Source organism: Bemisia tabaci, chromosome 4 (assembly GCF_918797505.1).
Source record: "Bemisia tabaci chromosome 4, PGI_BMITA_v3".
NCBI classification, from domain to species: domain Eukaryota; kingdom Metazoa; phylum Arthropoda; class Insecta; order Hemiptera; family Aleyrodidae; genus Bemisia; species Bemisia tabaci.
The window spans coordinates 44435988-44457311 of NC_092796.1; the positions used below are offsets into that span (position 1 = coordinate 44435988).

Consider the following 21324-nt stretch of genomic DNA (forward strand, 5'->3'; position numbering starts at 1 on the left):
AGTTAAAATCAAAAGCACGTTAAGGAAATTGAAAAAATTGTGCCAATATGAGTAGAGCTTCTCTACTGATTTCAGGAGAAAATTTAAGTGATGTGAATACAATTTGAACTGATGAATGTTTACCAAAAACAAGTAAGCTTTTTCCCCATTTTTAGCAGGTAAATGAAATATTGACAGCAAGAAAAAAAAATCAGAGATAAACGTTCCACTGATTGAGAGGTTTGAGATCATAGCAGTTCCAACTATTAAAGGAAGTCCAACATTTTCCGCATTGCACAATGCTAAGAATAATTAGAGACATGAGTGCAAGAAGATGGCGCTGTCCTGAATTACCGATTGTTGTGAACTTAGATGATATTCCCGTTGTGCAAGTTCGTGTTAAGGACTCGAAACAAAGGAGTCACTAAAAGTATGTTTCCCAGAAGAATGAGGGTCGGTGCTCTCATCTGTATGTGCCACAAAGTGATCAATTGTACTCCGTCTAACTGTTGTTTTTCTGTGCAGTCTCGTTTAATTCGCAAGCCCACCCTATCTACGTGCGTCTCAGGTGACTCAACTACATTTGAACTATATTTTGCAATTAGGAATCACTGTTCATAGCTCATCTTTAAAAGCACTCATCTGTACGGGGAAACTGATAGCATACAATGTTGTTTCTAAAATGAGTTCGAAATAGTTGTTCCATATTGCAAAATTGATTCAATCTGCTGCGTGCCCGATAGTCTTTTAACGAAAGGAGAGTCAATTGTGCAAAAAACCATCCTGAACTGGTATGACAAAGCATGTAGATATAGTGAATGGAAGCAGTTAAGATAAGTTAGGAGTGCTTCGGTTTTACTTGTGTTCGTAATACTCGTAGTAGCTACCATAGCTAACATTTTAACATTATATCAAATAAATGTGACGGAGTTGGAAAAATAATGCCTTGAACTGAAAAATCAAATTACTTTTTTGATTTTAAACACATAACCCGGGGAAACATTGAGTCAAAGTTTCAACCATAATGCGCATCATTGAAGAATACTATAAGCGTTCAAAGCGACTCCACTGTCTAGTCATAAAATGTCAACGCTTAAAGGTAAAATTAGAACTACTACTTACCTCGAAAAAAAAAAACCAAAAACACACGTTTGTATGCAAACTAAGACAACCGCTATAATTGGAATATTTACATCGCAAGTAGGCCATGGACATTAAAAACTCCTAAAAATAGCAGCATACTACTAGCTGCTAGTGAATAACAGACATCACAATAATTTACAAGACGTACATAATTTAGGGAGTCACAGCAATATTGTTGGGATCACTTTTTAGGCCGAACCACCGAGATTTAATGGGAATTTCATCCGCAATGGTTGACCCTGTTAAATTAACATAATGACTCCGACCTCATTTCAGTTTCTACCTCCTTGATTCGTAAGGTTCTTCAGAACTACTACTGTACTCATCATCATTCATGACGTTGAAACTCTGGAAAAAAATAAAAGTATACAAAATGAAAACGGTTAAAATAGAATAGCTCAAAAAATGAAAGACGATGACTGCTGGGAAATATATGTTTGCATGTAAGTGTAAGGTTTAATCGCTCGATCATCAGATTACAGGTTTAAAAAGCACCATTTTGCACCCGAATACATAAAATTACAGATCTCTTTCGTGACGATGAGAACATATACTGCTGTATTGTCTGAAATGGCAACACATATTTTTGGACAGTCACTGCTCTCTGATAACTATCGAATTTTTTTATGATAAATTTTCCTGCTGTTGCGAATTCATTTTAATTATATTGATAGGATTTTGAAGAATTCTGGATTCCAAAAATTCGGCTGTTACTGCTCTCTTCATTATAACGCAAAGTGTACCATGGCTGTCGTTCAGGGTGTCCCAAATCCCCTCTCCCTTCAGTGTTACAGCCCATCAAAGTTCGGGGCCCAAACTTCAGGGCCAAAAAACCGATTTATCTTGATTGCGACGACAATTATGTTCTCACATACGCTAACTACATTATTGGCCTCTAAAAACCGACATCATATGATGAGGAGGGTTTTGGGGGAGTGGATGGATCTCTAAAGGGGAGGGGGGCTCCACTACGGACCCAATCTTGTATTTAATTGTATATTTATTTGCAGTCGCAAAAAAAAAAAAAAAAAAAAAAAAAAAAAAAAAAAAAAAAAACACTTTGGGACACCCTGTATGTGAGCACTCAAATGAAACTTTTGTCGACACATGGATGTGTCGCAGGCAAATAGTAAAATCGGGTATTTTGACAAATACCTAGGCAAATAGTCAAATATTTTAGCCAAGATTGAAATTCTGATTCTTTTCCTAATTTTAGACAAAATAATTGATTGACCCCGTAAGAAAAAATTCTCAGTAAAAATTTGCATCACAAGACAGTATTTTAAACGATTTTTAGCTCCCGGCAGACACTTATCTGGAAATTTTCAGCATGTTATAAAATACAGAATTTTTAGAATTTCATCATTTAAAAATATGAGAGGCAATTAAAGAGGAAGAAACAAGAAGAGTTCGTAGGTTTGATGAGTTATTTTTCAAAAAATATTGAAAACTCGCTATATAGCTCTTCGCCATGAACTCACAAAATTTTATAGACCATCAAAATTCAACTATCTGCCTAGGCATTTGACAAAATGCCTGATTTCACTATTTGCCTGCGACAGATGCATTGAACACCTCGTGGCTCCCATATCCGGAAACCGGTAGCAAGACGGGCAAAGAGTTTCACCCCATCGGCAAGCTTGGGCGCATTCCACTCCAGTAGGGAGCGCTCTGCACAAATGCGCGGCAGAGCGCCGAAATGACACGGACCACCTATGCTCGCTGATAGCTGCTAATGTTAATTAATAGCTATTGCTAACTCCGAGAGGAACAATAATCATGGAGCACCTCGCTGCGCGGCCCGCTCGGCTCCGGTGTGATAATAACTCAATTCTACGCGGCGGCCCCCGGCGCTGGAGCCCTGGGCAGGCGCAGCTCCCACTGTTACACGCATGCGGTGCCTAATTAACCCAGGCTATATCTCTATCGATATCAATTATGTATTTTTACACCCGTGGCTCGGGGGTATCGTCGTTGGCGCGGCGGGTAAGGCTGCTCGAGCCAGCTTTCGTGCGCAGAAAACTCTTTAGATTTCCTTACAGACGATTCCGGTTGAACAGAACGTCTGACACATTCCATGCAGTTTCGAAACTCACCGGCGCCAACGCGCCAAATGCGCCTGAAAGGTCGGCCATCGCGCCTAAAAAATGAAGGCTCTGCGCCAAAATGGCCCCTAAAAATTGCTCCCTAAAAATCTGAATTTTCATATCAGGTGATTATTCGAAATTTCGACGCAAGGCACCGGATTGAACTCGCGAAAAGCGAGCAGGTAAACGCCATGTTGAGCGCGCAATTTCGCTGCGGCACGGTGGGGCTTTTGCCTCCCCTACAGCTACCTACTTGTTCTGTTACGAAAACATCTTGCGTCTAACTTTTCACTAAATGCGCCGTAGTATATGAGCAAAAAGTCAATTTGGCCCCTAAAAAATCTTCAATGGCGCCTAAAAATCGGGCTTGATGCGCCACATGGCTCCTAAAACTCAAAGGTGAGTTTCGAACCCTGATTCCATGGTCTGTATTGAAGTATTCGATTGTGAGGAACAGATGTATTACATTTTACAATTAGAAACCACTATTTCTGGCCCATTTCAGAATAGCAAAGCGATTTACTACAAGCTTGGAGCACCCGTAGATGGTTTGGTCACGTCGCAGCCCAGAGAATTCCCAGTTACACAACAGGTTGATTCTAAGACCACATTACGTAAATTGACGTTATCGCATTTAAAAATAAGCGAGAAAGGAAGAGGAAGATTGGAATAGAAAAAGGAGGAAAAGAAGAGAAATAAAGATACGAACAAGAAGAGGAGTAAAGATGAGAACAAGAAGAGGAATAAAGATGAAAACAAAGCAACGATCCAGGGAGGAGAGGAAAGAGTAGAATGAGGATTTGATGCAAAATAAAAATGAGAAACTCGCATTTTGAATGCTTGGATTGAATTCGAAAAGTGGTACGCTCTCTGAGGGAGGTAGAGCCAGTAAACACTTGAGATTCAAGTTAGAGGTCGCCGGTTGAGAATAATTAATAACGCATTTTACCATTATGATCGGTTGATCGGATGCAATAGACGGCCACCGGCCGCATCTTAATTACAGCTCACTGTTTCTGAGCAGCCCAGCGAGACGCTTTTGTGTCGATAATTAATAAGACCACCTCTGTGGTCTCATGCTTGGATCGATGAATTAATTAATAAACACGGATAAGTATCATCGAGAAGTTTCGGCCCTCTCGGTTCCGCTTTTTTAGGATGCATACAAGCGGAAGACGCAGCCTCCATTAAGATTCTCTTCTCCAAGACCTAGGTAAATTAATTCATCTTAACTAAATAAGGGTTACATATTAATAACGAAAAGTGCTGGAGAAGCGCATTCTGGTTCTGACATCAAATTACAGAAAACTTCCATGTGATAGAGGCGAGGCGTGAATGATAGATTCTCGATACTTTCCCATTGAGGCTATGGTAAAGAATCGATTATTGGCGTTCGTTGCGAACACCCTGTTTATCGATCCTTTTCCATAGGTATAAATGGCAGATCGATCGATACATCGCAAATCACGCCACACCCCTAGAAACGCATCAAGCTCGAACCGAAAAAACGAGGTTTGAAATCTTATTCCTCTGTAGGGCTCAATGTTAAGGACAGTTTAACGACTAATTCCAAGTCAAGAATATTTTCTCTCGACTTTGAATTTTCAGCAGGAGAACTTTAACCCCTAGTTGAAGTTAGATTTATGTACTACTCATACTCATATGACTCCTTGGCCCCTGCCATGCCATGAGGGCAGTTTCTGCCGCACAATCAAAGAAAAAAGAACACGGCAACTCTGCTTGGAGACTTTAACGCCAGATTAGAAATGTCAACCTGCCGCGATCGTCTGGCAACCAGCGCGACATTGTGCAAACTTTTTTAGATTTTGTGTGTTTTTTACCAATAGCGAGGCTTACGTAAGGCACTGACCCCCTTCCTCACTGTAACGCAGCGTAAAGCATGGCTGTCTCCCCTCTAGAGTAGAGTCCCTTTATACCCAGAGTTAAGACAACTCACTTTTGGTTGGGCTGAAAGTGGCCTAAAAAAAATCCAATTCTGATTGGTTCTCGCTCATGGAGGCCGAAACGAGTGTACCAAGATAGCGGTACCTCGAATGTGAACAAGAATAATGAAAATATTAATTACCTAATTGTGGTTTATCAAGAGTAAATTGTTATTTCCATCGGTCCAAAATGAAAATAGATTAAGAAATTATTCACAAACCAATCTCATTTTCTTTTTAATTGATCAATTTGTTGTTGTTGTTGTTTTTGTGTGACAGACATCGCAGGATTCCTGATCCTTATCCCTCAATATCGTTCGTTTGGATGCACTCGTTTCGGCCTCCATGGCCAGCCAAGGCCGGCTGCCAGTCAGCTGATAATCGAGTTGTCTTAACTCTGGGTATAAAGGGACTCTACTCTAGAACACTCTACTGCAGCTGAGCATTACTTACTGAGCATTACTCTAGAGCATAATTTATGAACGGTCCCTTTAGACTACACGCAAGAATTTTGGCCCACCCATAAACCTCGGAACGCTTTTCTCCCTAAATTTAAATTTCCTTTTCCTCCTCATAATGCGTGAGTCACAGTGTTAAACAGTGTTCTGATTCGAAAGTTGGAATTCCTGAGGATAGCGGCAACAGCGAGAGCGGAGAGGGTTTCCACGCGGCCGATCCTTTTCTGCGGGTGCGCTCGGTGCCGCGCGGAGCGGAGGCCTGTAATTATTGCGGTGAGCTGAGGGCGCAGGCGTCAGAAACAACAAGTTGTCTTAGCTTATTTTACTACCGTTCGACTTCGACACTTGTTAATCCCCGTTCCATTCCACCTCCCTGTCGAATCTCCTCTCCCCGCCCTCCCAAACGCCCTGGCTACCCACCACGATAATCTCGCGCCACGATTCCGGTCCCGGGAAACAAGATTTATTTAGCCATAGTCCTTTTCTAGTCAAAGTTCCTCGTTTCCTATAAAGGATCATAGTTACACTTTTAAAGCGTCCAGCCCACGTACAAACTAGGGGCTTCAAAGAGGCTTATCGATGGAACCGTTGACTGTTGCCTATGACTGTTGACTGTTGAGGTAATCGATGGTTTGGGACACATCGGAGATCAGATCTGGAAATTTTCAAGAAATTTCGTGCAAAAATGACTGAGAAATGGAGATGTTGCATGTGTGAGAAATTTGCGATTTGACTGTTGATTCATAGTAAAAGTTCGCAAAAAACACGATGGTACCACTGATTTTCTCTGAAATCAACTCCCAAGCTCAAAAAAAGCTCTCAAGTTGAGCATCAGCAAAGTCTGAAATGCACTCCTTACTTCACAATTTGCGTAAGAAATGTGTGAGTTTTCGAGCTACCCGCTTCAAAAACGATACCACGGCACAGGTGAACATTACGTTAGAGGAGTCATTCTATCCAACTTGTGCTCACAAGGATACTACGCAACAAGGATACTACACATGTGACGGGGCGATGACTCTAACCACATGATAACAATAAATGGAACGACTTCTCTAACAAAATGTTCACCTCTGCTTTAGTATCCTTTTTGAAGCGAGAATCTTTAAAAAACGCAAATTTCTTACGCAGATTGTGAAGTTAGGAGTGCATTTCAGAGTTTGCCGATACGCTCATCGTGATTTTGATGACATTATTTATAAGGAACAACTCTTATTTTTGCTCCAAAGCAAAAGTTTGCGACAGGCCCATAGGCCAGAATACTCTTGAGTAATCTTTTGTACATATTCCACAGGCGACTTCAACGTTACTTCACAAAGAAACTTATAAAGCTTACCACTTTTCTGCCTATCTGGACGGGGGCGGGTCGGGGTGGACTTTGAGCCGGCGAGAAGCCGGCCGCCTGTCTCGCCGGGGAGGGTTGACTGCGAGTTGGAGATCGAGAATCACTGTTCCTAGAAGGGGTCCAACCACCGGATTTGCTGAGTTTCTGATCATCAACAGACCTGATCGGCGAGGGCGTGTAGCCTCGCGGGGGTCCGGGGGTGCCCGGTCTTTTCTTGACGGCCGGACAGGGGGGTTTCGGGGGGCATACGTCTCTGATCAACTGTCGCTTCGTGATCTCGCTTATGTGACTCATGATTACCGTCAGCGTGTACAACGTCAGGGCTTGAAACAAAGTCGAATAGTTAAAAAAAGGCACATCTTTTTTGAGTTTTGAAAAATAACTAAAATATCGGATTGGGCATACGTCTAATAGGGACGCATACGAAATTGGAGGGTCAACAGAGGCGTAGCTAGGAAATTTTTCTGGAGGGGGGGGGGACATGGGACCACCTCTCGTGGTGAAGAGAGCGGGGGGAGGGTGAGGAATGAAGGATCCCGTTTTTCTGGGGGGGGGGGGCACGAGATTTTTTTTTTGGGGGGGGCAGGCCCCCCCAGGACCCCCCTAGCTACGCCCATGAGGGTCAAAAAAGATCAAGACGGATTTGGAAACAAGGTAAACCAAACACGCGCGAAGACTCCATAAAACTCCATTATGCCACCTGCATGTTTTCATTTATCTTGTAGATGCGGTCAGTAACGTCATTAAGTGACCTGACATGACCCCTCATGCAGCAATCACTCGCTGAATATGGGAACTGAATGTAGCTTGAATGTGGAAGTCATCGGCCTGATGCCTGAATTTTGCGCGTGTCGCGCAAAATTCAGCAACGATTCTCAACGACCATCGGAAAATGTCGGATTTGTCTCAACTATTCGAATAGATTTGATACACATTTGGATAAAGGTATCTCGAATTTGCGAAATTTCAGCTGCTGAGCAATGACTGTTGACTTCAATATTCAGCTGCCAAATTCAGCGTGTGATTGCGGCATAACATGATACATACCAAAGTAACTAATAAATTAATTAATAAATGGATAGCTTGATGAGGGCATACGACGTTATCTGAACAAAAGTTGATTTAATAGTCGTTAATTTTACTAACGTCAGTTAACGAAGTAAACATAAAAATAGGTATGTAATTAAATACCTAATAATTAAGATCGTTCAAAAATCAAGCTTCAAGATTCAAGTTCTCAGGTGACTTTACACCTACCTACTTAGCTGTTAAGGTTGTCTAGCTTGCAGCGAATGGTATTACATTCTTGGATATTGACCTCGCCTTAAGGACCGAATATTAAAATTCTGAGTTAGAAACTTTTTAGGGGGTATTTTCTGGCTTGTGAAGTTTCCAGTTTTACAGATTTTTGATGGCATTCTTTCGACCCGAGTTTCTCAAGTGGCAAAAGCTGCGGTCACATCTCACGTTTGATGTTCGGTCCATTGGGAGGGCAGCCAGGAGGGAGGCGGCGTGCGAAAAGCGATCGCGGAGGACACGGAGGCGGTGGTGGCGGACACTGCGGCGGACATTGCGGCGGACATTGCGGCGGACATTGCGGCGGACAGTAAAGCGGCGGACACGGCGGCCGACTTGTCATGATTTGCACCGACGGACACGGATTCTCTGGAAGTTGCGGACACGGCGGGCATGGAGGTATCGTAGGACACGGAGGTATTCTTATCTCGGGGCATGGAGGCGGCTGCGGGCATGGAGGACACGGAGGGCAAATCGGTGGGGGTTGAGTAATGAAAATCGGACGGGGCACTCTAAGGCACTTGGGCTTCTTCTTCTTTCTCTTTTTACTCTTCTTCCTTTTAGGCACGTAGTCCGAGCATATCGAGTCAGTGCAGCTCCTTTTTTTCTTGAGTTTTTTGCGCTTTTTGCTACTGCCCCCGCCGCCGCCGGCGCGAAGGCCGCTATTGGAGGGTTGAGAATCGCAAGGTTGAGAGTCGATCACGGTGGATCCTTCCCGTAAGGTGTCACTCTCGTCCGAGGAACAGTACGAGTCGTCGTCTGGATCCTCGTCCCAGCTCTGGAGGTGGCTCCGAATGACGAGGAGGGTGTACACGATCAGAACTGAAAATTCATGCAGCCGGTTCAGAGTTGAGACGACCGATTTTTTCACTTTACAGCGCGTTTCCAGCTATGACGTTAGGGATTACATTCTTGGAAATTCCGCGCCGATAGATGCGAGCACGTCTATTCACCTCAGAACTCTTTTTTTCCCAACAAACAAAAAAAAAAAAAAAAAAAAAAAAAAAAAAAAAAAAAAAAAAAATGAAAATCTAGTGATTTTTAGGAGTTTGAATGAAACATATTTCTGCCTTGAATTCAGCAGTAACAGAAATATCAGCTCACTCCATTTGGTGTTAAAGATGTCCAAAATTCAATCATTTTTTTTCGAACTTTGGTAGATACTTTACGCTCATTCCAGTAGTGTGATTTCCTACCGGCAGTTGTGAAATTAAGATCTCTTTGAGTAATTTAACTCATTATTCCCGAGCCGCTCTCCAGAGATAAATTTGAGACTAGATAATTCGGAAACGCACAGCCTTGAAACTTTTGAAGTAATCCTTAACGTCCAGCTTTTGTGAAGAAAAAAGGAGGTCAATCCGTATGACATCACCGGTGACGATTGAAGTATCTCAAATGTAGGGGCGATGGTGCAATTTCCAAGAATATAACCACACGCTCCAGCTAGAAACCAAATATCGCTACCTACAATAACTTACTTTTGGGTAAATGCCTGATCTTAGGAACAGTTCAACCTCCCATTTAGTGTGAAGAAATGTCGGTAGATTAGACCTAATAAGTTTTAATTGACGACTAGACTACATTTTGTTTCCTGATTTTCTATTGTGTGTAGATGCCTTGCGTAAAAGCATTGAATAGTGAAAGGGATAAAAAAAAACTGAATTATTTTTTTCTCACTTTTCTTTGCTGCTACTGGTATATTTGTTTTCTCTCGTCCCGCTCCCGTGGTTCTACTGTGAAGTTTAAAATTCCCGATTACATTTTAGTTTTTCATGGAATTAAAGAATAAAGTATCTCACTGAATTTTTTTGGTAAATCTTTTAATGAGTGGAGAGAAATCGCAGAAACGATAACTAAAGTTATACTTTTTAAAAAATAAAACACGAGCGATGATTTACGACATCAGAATCGGAAATACATACATTTTTTCACTTTACCCGTTGATTTATAAGTTTTTCAAATTTGTGTTAGCATCAATTTCCAGTGTTATATCACATTAATAAAGAGACCAAAGACATGGTCTTCTCTGCAAATTTTGAACGAAATCGAACAAATAGATTCTGAGATATCGCTGTAGACAGATTTGGGGGACGCCTGACGGACGGACACGCATTTTTTTCAAGTATGGTTATTTTGACTCCTGGGACCCTGAAACGTCTAGAAATGATGAAATTTCAACCCCCCCCCCCCCCCATTGCAGGATGACAATACTTCCTTTACCCTAGAGTCCCTTTATACTGAGAGTCAAGACAACACCCCTCATGGAGTCACAAACGGGAATAAAGATTACAGAAATTGAATGTTTTTTGTAATCTTTGATCGGCCCATTTTCAAATTCCTTTCTCCGTTCCCTCTCTCATTCCGTTTGTTCCTTGCCGAACCCGTGATTCCCTGGTCCATTCCAGATTATAATCTTTGCAATCGGTGAAAATTTAATCTTTATTACCGTTTGTGACACTGTGAAGGCCTAAAATACGGGAACATATCAGAAATGGATTCACATTGTCTTCACTCTCAGTATAAAGGGACTCTACTTTACCCTAGGGTAGCGAAAAAGTAAAAATGAATACGCAAATAAGTGAACCGATAGGACATTCTTACCTATGTTGGTGAAGAAGAGGACCAAAGAAGCAACCCTATAGAAAAGCGTGGGATCCGAATAGAAGATGCAGAAACCCTGTCCGTAACCCTCGCTGGTTGTGATGATCCTCCCGTCCCTGGAACCTTTTCCAGCTCCTGGAACGCGGTTCCTGAGGGCGTCTACCGCGGCGTCCATTCCAGACCTGGAGCCGGGTGGCGGGATGGCCTCCGATGGCAGGAAGCCCCGCGGCAGAGCGTTCGCCGACTTCTCTTTCAGGCTCGGCGGGAAGTATCCGTAAGGGTTGGAGTTCTGCAAAGGTATACCCGCGTCGTCCACCTGGGCCACCGTTTCAGCAGAAGTAGGAATGGTTCGCATCGGGGGTGGCTTCGCGATAAGGGGTTGTGAGGCTCCTTTGCCTTCGTCCCCTTTCAGAGGTGAACCGTTTCCGTCGTTGTAGTAGTCTGCGTCCTCATCGATCACACCGTCGCTTTCCGGATTATCCACATGATCTGGAAGTTCCGTTGTTGGCTTCTTCTGCCTTTGATGGAGCCGCTGCAAACAGAAAAATTAATAGAGGGCCATTTTCGCTTTTCAAGAGAGTATTATACATGGGGAAAAAAGTGTTGGGGGCTATCCCCTAAAATTGTGAAGCTCCCCCAAAATGATGGATGATAAGGACATTTCTAATCAATAGAGGTAGTACATCGCAACTCAAGCCGGGGTAGTGTGTATTTGTGTTAGTAACCTAATAAATTGGGGTACTACCATAGTTGACTGGGGCACCAGAAGGAGGGGGAGACAAGGATGAAAGGGATGTCCGGGGGGGGGGGGGCAAGGATGGAAGGGGTGTCCGCGGGGCTTCCCCCAACATTTTTTCGTTTCAGAGCATCTAATAAGCTCGAGTCAATTTTGTCATGAATAATTGGACGTATTTATATCAAACGGAACTGTGTGCATTAGGACATGAGCCCTTCGTCCCATAAGAGTAAATGTATAACAGGGCTCACGTCATAATGCACATAGTTCCGTTTGGCAGAAATGCGTCCAATTACCAAACACAAGCGTCTTTCCTTCGTCTTTCCTTCGTCTTTCCTTCGTCTTTCCTCCTTTCCTCTCTTCTTTCTTTCTTCCCTTTTCCTTCCTACTTTTTGCTGGCGAATGGTGGGGGGCGTCAGCCCCCTACGCCCCCATGTAGATCCGCCTATGCTATTTTACTATTCTTTGACCAGCGCAACCTATTATCTTAAAAAATAAAAACCCAACTCTTGCCTTCTTAGCTTTTCCGTTTCTCCTCCGTGTGGCATTATTAGCGTTTTCGCCCTCCTTTTTCATGTGGTCATTTTCGTCGAAATGTAGACCCGGTTTCTCCTGGTGACTGTCAAACTCAGGCTCAGCAGCTGCGTAGTCGCCATTCAAGTACCTGGCTCGCCCTCGATTCTGAAAAAATTTCCTCCGCGGGTGCATTGGAAAATTTCTTGTGTAGCCGCTGTCACCACTTCCTCCGTAGTCTGGTTCCCGTTGATTCGCGCTCGACTTCGAAGCCGCGTTCGACGGGAATCTCCTCGTTTTCTGCAAGTTCTGATGGCGCGGGATTTTAACTTCGTTCTCGATGGTTATAGCCTCCAGTCTTTCCTCTCTGTCTCTTCCGAATTCCGTCACTCTGGCTCCGCCCGGCTCGAGAAGCGCCCTCTCTCGGTCTTCGTTGTCACTTCTTAAGGGATCGCCTTTCGGGCCTTGACCGGTTCTGTTATCAGCAGCGCGTTTCACGAAGAGAGTCACCGTGCGGGGATCGATCGTTTGAGGAGGGGCGTCTTTTTGATTGTAGTAAAATGATAATGGGTCGCCCGCCACCTGTCACAAAATTTTGGGACGAATTTGTAAATAAGGACTTCTTCTCGACGGTATAAAATGTAAAAATTCGGTTCAGGACACATTAAGACAGTGAAAGGATATCGATGAGGGCTATTTTTTATACTCACCATGAATTTCCTCAATTTCACAACTTTTTGCTCATTGAACTTCTACTATTTACGGACCGCATCATGATCTGGTCATTTCCGGTTTCGTTTTGGGTCTGCAACTGGCCTGAACATGGGTCTGAGGGCCGATTTTGGCAAAAAATGCAGATTCTGCGGGTTTGCGGTCGATTGTCGAAAAATCTGCATTTTTGCCGAAATTAGCCTTCAGACCCATTTCTAGGTCAGTGTTAGGCTCGAAAAGAAACCGGTTATAACCAAATCGTGATGCATCATGTTGATTTGGTGAAGATACACCTTAAAATCGTAGAGTTAAGGAATAATTCAGTTTTTGTGGCTCAAAAATGTCCTTATCGATACCCCTCTTTTAATAAGATTAAAAACAAACAAACGTAAATAGGGTTGGATGTATATTACTGAATGAAGAGTGACGACGTACAAGTAACGCCTTCAATGTATAAAGATACTTCCTAGCGCGATTTCGGAGGCTGAATAGTTGCATCATTCAAAAACCCAATCAACGGTATAACAGCGTGAACTAGTGTGTAAATGCGACTAGCTCATGGTGATTTTTTCACGAAGATCGTGAAGGCGCCTTCATTGTGAAAAGATACTTAACGCGGCCGCGAGGGCCGAATAGTTGCATCATTTCAAACTCCGATCAGTAATGTAGCAGGACGTAAATTAGCGAGTTATGTGGTTACTTAGGATAGTTATTTGGTGAAGAGTGTCGACGCGGAAGTAAAGCCTTCATTGTTAAAAGAAGCCATCTATGTATCGTCACGCCAGCTCGAAATGCGCATACTGATGCCTACAAACCTAACGGGCTGCTTCACGCATCGCGCAATGCTTGAAGTATCCCCTTGGGTTTGTAGGCGTCAGTGCGCGTTTCGAGCTGGCAGCACGCCGCGCCGCGCCGTCGTCCCTCTAACGCAAGGGCGTGTCTCAATTTCCTCATGAGCCCTGCTGCTCTCCATTTGGTCTGCATTTTGCAATTTGGAACCATACATTCTGGCTCTTCTGGAAAATTATGTAAAATTATGTAAATATTATGTAATTATTATGTAAATTAGTATGTGCATTGGAAAACTAATGGCACATACGTTGTTTTTAAACCTGGCTAGAATTTATAGTTCCAAATTGCAAAATGTAGTCTAGTAGTCTAGTGTAACCTTATGCTTTTCAGGGCTGCTGCGGAAATAAAGATATGCCTATATGTGTCAGAGGAGCGATGATATGATGCATTTATATGCATTTATGTGCATTCAAAATAACCAAACATTTCATAATAATACTAGGTACCTCAGGCTCAGAGGAGGCGTCTAGCGGGATTTTGAAATGCGATTCGTTCACACTTGCAGGATCGTCGATTCCGAGAGCATGGCTGAACGATGACTCCTTGGACAGTAACCCGTCAGTCTCCTGCCGCGAACGTGAATCCTCAACATTCTGGCTGAGAAGAACATACTCCGGGTTCGCACTCGAAGATAAACTCTCACCGTTTCCATCCAACGAGGAATCCTCGATGGTCGAAATATTGTCAGCAAGTTGACTGATGGAAAGTACGTTTACTACTTGAGTAGCCGTCGTGGATAGGGTAAAATCATCCACTACATCAGTAAAATCGTCAAAGTTTTGACTCGAGAGATTTAGGTTGGCTACGGATAGAGTGAAATCGTCGACGTTGTCAGTGGAGGATGATACCTCTGGGTCTCGGTAGACCGGGAAATATTTTGAGCCTCCTTGGACCGAAGCGGAGCCTGGGGGATTCGGACTTGTAGCGTAGTCTTCTGTACTCTCGCTGAAAGTTACGTCCGGGAAAGTTGGAATCGAAGTCGAATCGTCCGTGCTTTGACTCGGAAGAATGTCATCTGACGCCAGCGTGAAATCTTCGTTTTCATTGGAAGGGAGATCCTCGGTATTTAGTTTTGGGGGTGAGGGGAAAACGCCTATATTTTGAGCCGAGGATAAGTCCGAGGGATTTTGGACCGGTGAGTTTCCATCAAGTTTTTGGTTTCGAGAAAAATCGTCCGAGTCTTGCTGAATGGCTGCGTCTCCAATAATCTCAGCACTGGTGATTTCTTCGTTTTTTTGACTCGGAGAAGATTCCGTGGAATTTTCAATTTGAGAGAACTCAGTAGGCTGCTGAGCGTTTTGAATATTAGTATTCAGGACAACACTCTCCGTGGAATCTTCCATTTTGCTCGAGGAACAGTTTTCATCCCCGCACAATTTCAAGGCCTCCGTGGAGAATGAAACTTGGACCGATTCGTTTTTCACAATGGAATTTTGAATGAACGGGATGGTTTTCTCTGTGTCGATCATTGAAGTTAGATTTTTATCGTCGAAATTGTTTTTCTCGTTTGATAAATTCTGCTTCGAGTCTGAAGTTTTAATCCTAGGATTATCAATTTTTTGCGTGTGTGATATATGAGTCGCAGATCTCGACGATGGTTTATCAAAATCAGATTCTGAGAACTGGTGGGAAGGTAACTTTGATGAGCTGGTGGAGTTTAAATGATCTCTGGAGGTGAGGTTAAACGAGTCTGTGGCGATGATAATGTTTGAAATGGGCTTGAAGGGGTGTGGGGGTGCTTTTTTAGTGTGATCGGGATTCAGGGAAATGCTGGCATCTTCAAATTTTGACGGCTTATCGTATGTATTACTTTCATTTCTCTTCGGAAACAATGAAGGTTCCTCTCTGAGGCTTGTGTGGTTCAAGCCGGGAGTTGCGTGCTTCGAGCCTCTTCTTTTGGGCTTCACCGGAGCTGGAAGCTCAGGGTCTCGAGAGCCTCCCGAGATAGGTTCCAGCTCGGTCAATTTGAGGTTAAAAAGTTTGTTGAAGTCGACGGACGATGGATCCATGAGTTCAGTCACCGATTCCGGATCCCCAGGAAAGTAATCGTATCGCTTGACTCGACCGAGAGCCACTCTTTGAGGGATGAAAGCCCGGCAGTCGCCAGAGACGTAAGTTGCTCTTTGGAACGAGATGAGCCACATACTTTGCCCGCATCGGTAATCTATGCAAACAAGACTAAAACAAGTAATAATACACGGCGAAAAATAATGAGTTTGTTGCACACAAGAGATGCAGCCAACTGAATAGATTTTCTCGTAGGGAAAAGTCGTATGGGAATCACGGTAGGCAGATCAGAAATGACTAAAATCCACTCTATAGCACACGATTTACTTACTGTATACCATACATTATCAAATTTACCTCTTGTTTTTTTTTTTTTTTTTTTTTTTTTTTTTTTTTTTTTTTGAATCATCGTAGAATCTCGTAGAATTTGTTTTTGTGACAAAATAAGACATTAAGGAACGCTCGAAAAAAATGAAATCAAACTCGAATAACAGTTTGCAAGATGATTTATTAAGTTTGTCATTTTTTTTGTTTAGGTTTTCTTACGTTCCTCAGCCTGATTGCCGGAGACGGAGGAAAAATTTTCTGCAGACGAGGTAAATTTGAAAATGCGCGATGTGCACTGTGAAAATTTTGCGTCAAGGAGTGGCATTTAGACATCTGGTGTGCTGCTCAACGTGATTTTTGTGCGATTTTTTCTTAGACAAATCTACTCAGTTAGTCGTATCTCTTGTGGGAACAGACCCATTCTGTTGACTTATGGCTTAATTTTGACACGGGAGGCAAAACTTGTAACTTGTATTCAAGGGACCAGGAAAATCCGCTGCGTCAACGTTGTATGCCGCTGCACAGAGGATCAAGTCAATAGGAGAGATCGGACAAAATTTAGAAACTTTAAACGCTCACGACTCCGTTTATACAAAACTTCAAGATTCTAAAAGTGGCTCCATTGGTTTCTTCGTGAACTTTTCTGCTACCAGCGCTCTTTAGAATTTAAAATGTGACGAAATAGACAACAAAATTTGCAGTTTTAGTCAAAAATTCCATGACTCGCGATCCACTGTGTGCCGCAACCTCGGGAAAACCTTGGCAAGAGGAAATTGGAGGAAGACACGATAGGAACAGAAAATAATTTTTGCTCAGTGAGCGAAAAATGCTATTCTTCTTCCTACATACTGAGAGTTGACCAAGGTAAACATTTCAACTAATGATTCAGATCCACACCGAAAAATGCGCTATAGGTTTCTATGAGGAGGTGGTTTTTAATGTATTTACAACGCAACTCCAAAAATGATCTTGGTTTTTCTCCATATCTCACCAATTTTTAGGAAAATCGAGAGTTCCTGAAAAACGGAACTCTTACGGAGAATCCAATTCGACGGAGAAGAGGTGTTCGTTAGAGAAAAAGCAATGTCACTCCCGGAATCAGCGATACAACCAACAAAAAAATGTGACACATATCTTAAGATTATTCTGCTTTTCCTGGTAACAAGGTTTCTTTCCGCTCAAATGGAAAAATGGGCCCATAAACCACCATGTAAAAATGATACATTATTTATGCGTCCCACAAAATATTCGGGAGATTTTCTCTCCCCCACTCCCTCCCCCGGCCCGGGTATCTGATGTGGTTAATCCCTACTGAAGCCTATTCTGTCAGTAGAGGAAAAAAATGGTCCTTGTTTTTCTCCGTCATCTGCCAATGTTCAGAAAAGTCGAATTTTCCAACAATACTTGGTTTTTGCAGTTAAAAAAGCAGTCTTATAACAAATTCGATTTTCCGAAAAAAATAGTAGATAACGCGGAGAAAAATTATGGTCATTTTCGACTTCAGCAGCATAAAACCTACATGCTTTGAAATTAAGAGCCCATGGAATGACCTGTAACCAATTTGAACCGGAGTTTTGGGCGTCGCTTGGGTCATTAAGAAGCCAACGCCTTCTGATTTCTTGTAAGCAACGTAGACAACATTCAATCACGAATAGTTGTATCCAGTCCCTGTCACGACTGTGACTGTGACCAAGACCATGTATTAAAGACATTGAACGTTCTAGATGACGGTTTTTTCATAGATGGACGGTAGTTTAACTGAAAGCTTACCTTCTTAGATGCTGATCTCCGAAAAAAGCAAGAGCACAGAGTACTAGCCAGTATAAGAACGAAATGAATATCAGAAAATAAGAGGTTCTGTACATGACCTTGTACTCCTGAAAAAAATTGATACAATTTTTTACTTTATTCTACTTCAGAATGTAATTAAAGTTAAACTGCATGCGATCGTAGGTACGAGGAAGAATCCTTTCTGTGACCGTATAGAAAGAATCAGGTGCCTTTACAAGCGAGGATTTAACGGAAACTAACAGATTTTGGTAATCTTTAAGATACTGAGGCGCTGAAGAAACAGAAATGATCTGAAACGACAAATCTTTAAATGCGAGACGAAACTTTTTAACGAAAAAACGTGCACAAATGTATGAATTTATGACTCTGGTTACGACTCATAAATATAAGTTTACATATATTTTGAGAATAATTTTTTTTGATTTTGAAATTATGAGTCTATTGTTTTAAAGGAGCATAGGAACTTACCAAAAATGAAGCAACGACAGCTATACTGTATGCAATGATGGCAATTGTCAGGTACACGTACACCAATAAATATGCCACTGTAATCATAAAATTCGTTCAAAGTTGAGTATCGAGCTACATGCATTTCATTTCATGTATGTAGAATAATGATACTTTTTTTTCTCCTAGCGATTTCTCATTTTAAAATGATTCAATAAAGCAAGTTTTTACACAAGGTCACAAGGATCCTCGATACATTTTACGCGAATGTATGTGGTCGTTTTTCTATTAATAATCATTTTACAGTTTGGATTATTTAATTTTTTCTCTTTCAGCATCCCACATTTTGAATTTGTCGGACCAAGATCAAAGAGTTCTACTAATAATTTTCTTCTGATCAATTTACAAAAGGTGTAAGAGGACCCGATTCACTGTCGTCTACGTAGGGAAATTGGCATCTCGGCGTTGTGTCAAAATGTCAACTCAATTTTAATCAACGGAAAACCCGTGAATACAATTTTGTGAATATAAAGAATTTCACTGACACATGAAGTATAATGCGTGTAATTTTCAAAGATTTTATTGGACTACTCTTTGCAATGTCGAACCCCTATTTCTGGCTCATTTCAGAAACAACGCACGTTGCGTAGTGTCCTCGCGCATATGGGTGATTTTATGTATGAGCCAGAAAAGAGGTTTCCTTATTGCAAAACGTAGTCTAATCAAAATTATTTCAAATCACGTCCTTTAACTTCTAGTCGGGGCTTAGATTTTCTACAGTGATAGGTGACTGGAATCAAAGGGAAGTACTTACGAGGATTATCATCCCGTGTGTTCGATGGCCTGGGTGTGAAGCTTAAAGAGAGGAGCACTATAAATGCGATGGTCTGAAAAACAAAATAGAAACGTTGTAGATAGGTGTTGATTTTCTTGTGTAAAAATATTCAAGGAAAAAAAAGTTGAAGTAAACAATGAAGTGGCAAAAAATTGCCAGTTATTGATTTTGCAGGTGCACTACCCTGCTCACAAGAAACTCAAGAACGCCGCTCATTGCTTCTTTCGGATTCTCAACGGCAATCGTACGCGTCAAATCTGTGTCCATCTGAGACAGTTAAATTCTCCGAAGCAGGGCCGGATTTACTTACTTGCCGCCATGGGCCGCCTGTATTTTGCCGCCCCCCTCTCATTCATTTTGGAACTTCAATAAAAACCATCAAGTGAACGTGCTGGAGGGGAAGGGGTGCATAAGAGGCGTTTACTCGTGTTTGACACATTTTTTGCGAAAGCCCTGTCAACACTGCTGGCAAAAGTTCACGGAGCTTGGCGCGAAAGTTAAGTTCCGTAAACCTATCTCTGTGCGGAAAAGGCCTTCCATTTGTATGAAATGAACCAAACATTTATGAAAGAACAAACATAAATGTACAGTTTAATAATTTTAACTTCCGCCGCCGCGCCACGCCGACTGCGCTGTGTTTGGCGCAATGTGTGAAGTATTCTCCACGTACTGTGTAAGACGCAATGCGTGAAGTATTCATGCAGTCTCGTAGGCGCTAATATGTCTTACATGCCGACCGCCGCCGCGCCGAAGGAGGGTTTCTCCTTTTCATCTCAAGTCCTCGTCATCATTGTTCCCTGCGCCGTGCTGTTCCAGGCCAAATTCCGTGTTCGGTTTCTCTCTTAGTCTTAACTCGACTAATTAAAAGTGCTATCCATTGTATCACAGGCAGACGACAAAATTAGCTATACACAGAAAAAAATGGATGGTGCTGACGACAGAACCTTTTGTTCATACGGCTCCCACAGTTTCTTTGTTACACTTACAGAACTTTTCTGTTGTGAGAACAGAACTTTTGGTCGTGGGAACAGAGTACTCTTTTCCCACGACCAAAAGTTCTGTAAGTGTAACAAAGAAACTGTGGGAGCCGTATGAACAAAAGGTTCTGTCGTCAGCACCATCCATTTTTTTCTGTGTATACCCTCCGGAAATGAGAGATTTGGTCACCTTTTCTCGTTCGTATTTTTTTTTCTGAATCCGATTTTTCTTTATAGCTACATTAAAAAAAAAAATGTGCAAAATTTGCCGCCATGGGCTGCGGCCCATGTGGCCACCCCCTAAATCCGGCCCTGCTCCGAGACCATCTCCTGATTGGGATGTAAGGAGGTACTGTCGATGTAAAGTACAAATGGAGGGACCATTCAATGACCACAGCCCAAGTAGCACAGTGCAACAAAAATATTGAAATTAAATTGCAATTTGATTTCAATAAAATTGTAATTTTTTACCATTGAATTGCAATATTTTTACATCATTTAGTCGATTTATACCGATTTTAAACAATCAACAAAATGACCTCCATGTGCTAGAAAGATAAGCAAAATGCAATGCAATGGAAAAAAGCACCCAACTTATTTATTTCAAGTTAACTGCATTAAGTTTCAAGAAATGGGGCCCTTTCAAATAGGAGCTAGGCAACATACACAACTATAAGTGAAATTTCAATATTTTTACTATGCAAATGCTACTTATTACAATTTGTGCTACTTGGGTGATATCTATCGTTCTCTTTTGAAAACAATGGAATGCTGTCATCCTTAAGATAGATTGATAAAATAACTACCAACTGAACGAGCGGTAACTTACGAAGTGAATGGCTGCCAGCATGTTCACTCCGACCTGGAGTGACAGGCAGTAGCAGAAATAGTTGAGCTTCATCTTGGCGGCTGTCTCGGCGAAGCAGAAGAGAACGAAAACGATGCGCAGAAGAAGCCACGGCAAAAATTTTCTTGTGAATTTGTGCATCAATTTTGACGGCTGAACCGCAGTTTTGTCGAAATTTTGTCACATGGTTCCAATTTTTTTTTCTTAAATTTTTTTACGAACAATCAAAGGATTTTAGGTTATGAAAAGTCGAACATGGACTCATGATTTGTTTCTATGGAGCAAGATTCTTCTTTTTGTCGACAGTGTTGCCAAGTATAGAATTAATAGCCGAAATTTTGATCATCGGTAGCGTAATCGGAAAAAAGCTCGGGAGAAGAGCCCCCTTCAAAAAATGCAAGTTTGCTGAATTGACGTAGAGGCTTGGAA

At 42.1% G+C, this 21324-nt stretch overlaps 2 protein-coding genes across 2 annotated transcripts; both read right to left on the reverse strand.

The window, feature by feature from the left end:
• Positions 1-1129: 1129 nt before the first annotated feature.
• LOC109037997 (uncharacterized) lies at positions 1130-15855 on the reverse strand. Its single transcript, XM_072299628.1, has 5 exons — positions 14111-15855; positions 12102-12683; positions 10853-11384; positions 6947-7278; positions 1130-1470 (listed from the first exon to the last, which is right to left on the reverse strand). Exons 1-5 carry the CDS (start codon positions 15806-15808, stop codon positions 1402-1404), a joined length of 3213 nt encoding a protein of 1070 aa, XP_072155729.1. The 5' UTR covers positions 15809-15855; the 3' UTR covers positions 1130-1401.
• Positions 15856-17738: 1883 nt separating this feature from the next.
• On the reverse strand, positions 17739-21159 carry LOC140224506 (uncharacterized). The gene is made up of 4 exons (XM_072299923.1): positions 20878-21159; positions 19051-19123; positions 18258-18334; positions 17739-17875 (listed from the first exon to the last, which is right to left on the reverse strand). The coding sequence occupies exons 1-4, from the start codon at positions 21034-21036 to the stop codon at positions 17765-17767; spliced, it is 420 nt and encodes a 139-aa protein (XP_072156024.1). The 5' UTR covers positions 21037-21159; the 3' UTR covers positions 17739-17764.
• Between the last annotated feature and the right edge of the window lie 165 nt (positions 21160-21324).

Coding starts and splice junctions, on each gene's coding strand:
- LOC109037997 (XM_072299628.1), bottom strand. CDS start 15,808: ATGTGGCTCATCTCGTTCCAAAGAGCAACTTACGTCTCTGGCGACTGC. Junction 12,684..14,110: donor ACGCCTCCTCTGAGCCTGAG/GTACCTAGTATT, acceptor ATTTTGTGACAG/GTGGCGGGCGACCCATTATC. Junction 7,279..10,852: donor CCTCTTCTTCACCAACATAG/GTAAGAATGTCC, acceptor CTTTGTTTCAAG/CCCTGACGTTGTACACGCTG.
- LOC140224506 (XM_072299923.1), bottom strand. CDS start 21,036: ATGCACAAATTCACAAGAAAATTTTTGCCGTGGCTTCTTCTGCGCATC. Junction 18,335..19,050: donor CACACGGGATGATAATCCTC/GTAAGTACTTCC, acceptor TTATGATTACAG/TGGCATATTTATTGGTGTAC. Junction 17,876..18,257: donor CTGTCGTTGCTTCATTTTTG/GTAAGTTCCTAT, acceptor AATTTTTTTCAG/GAGTACAAGGTCATGTACAG.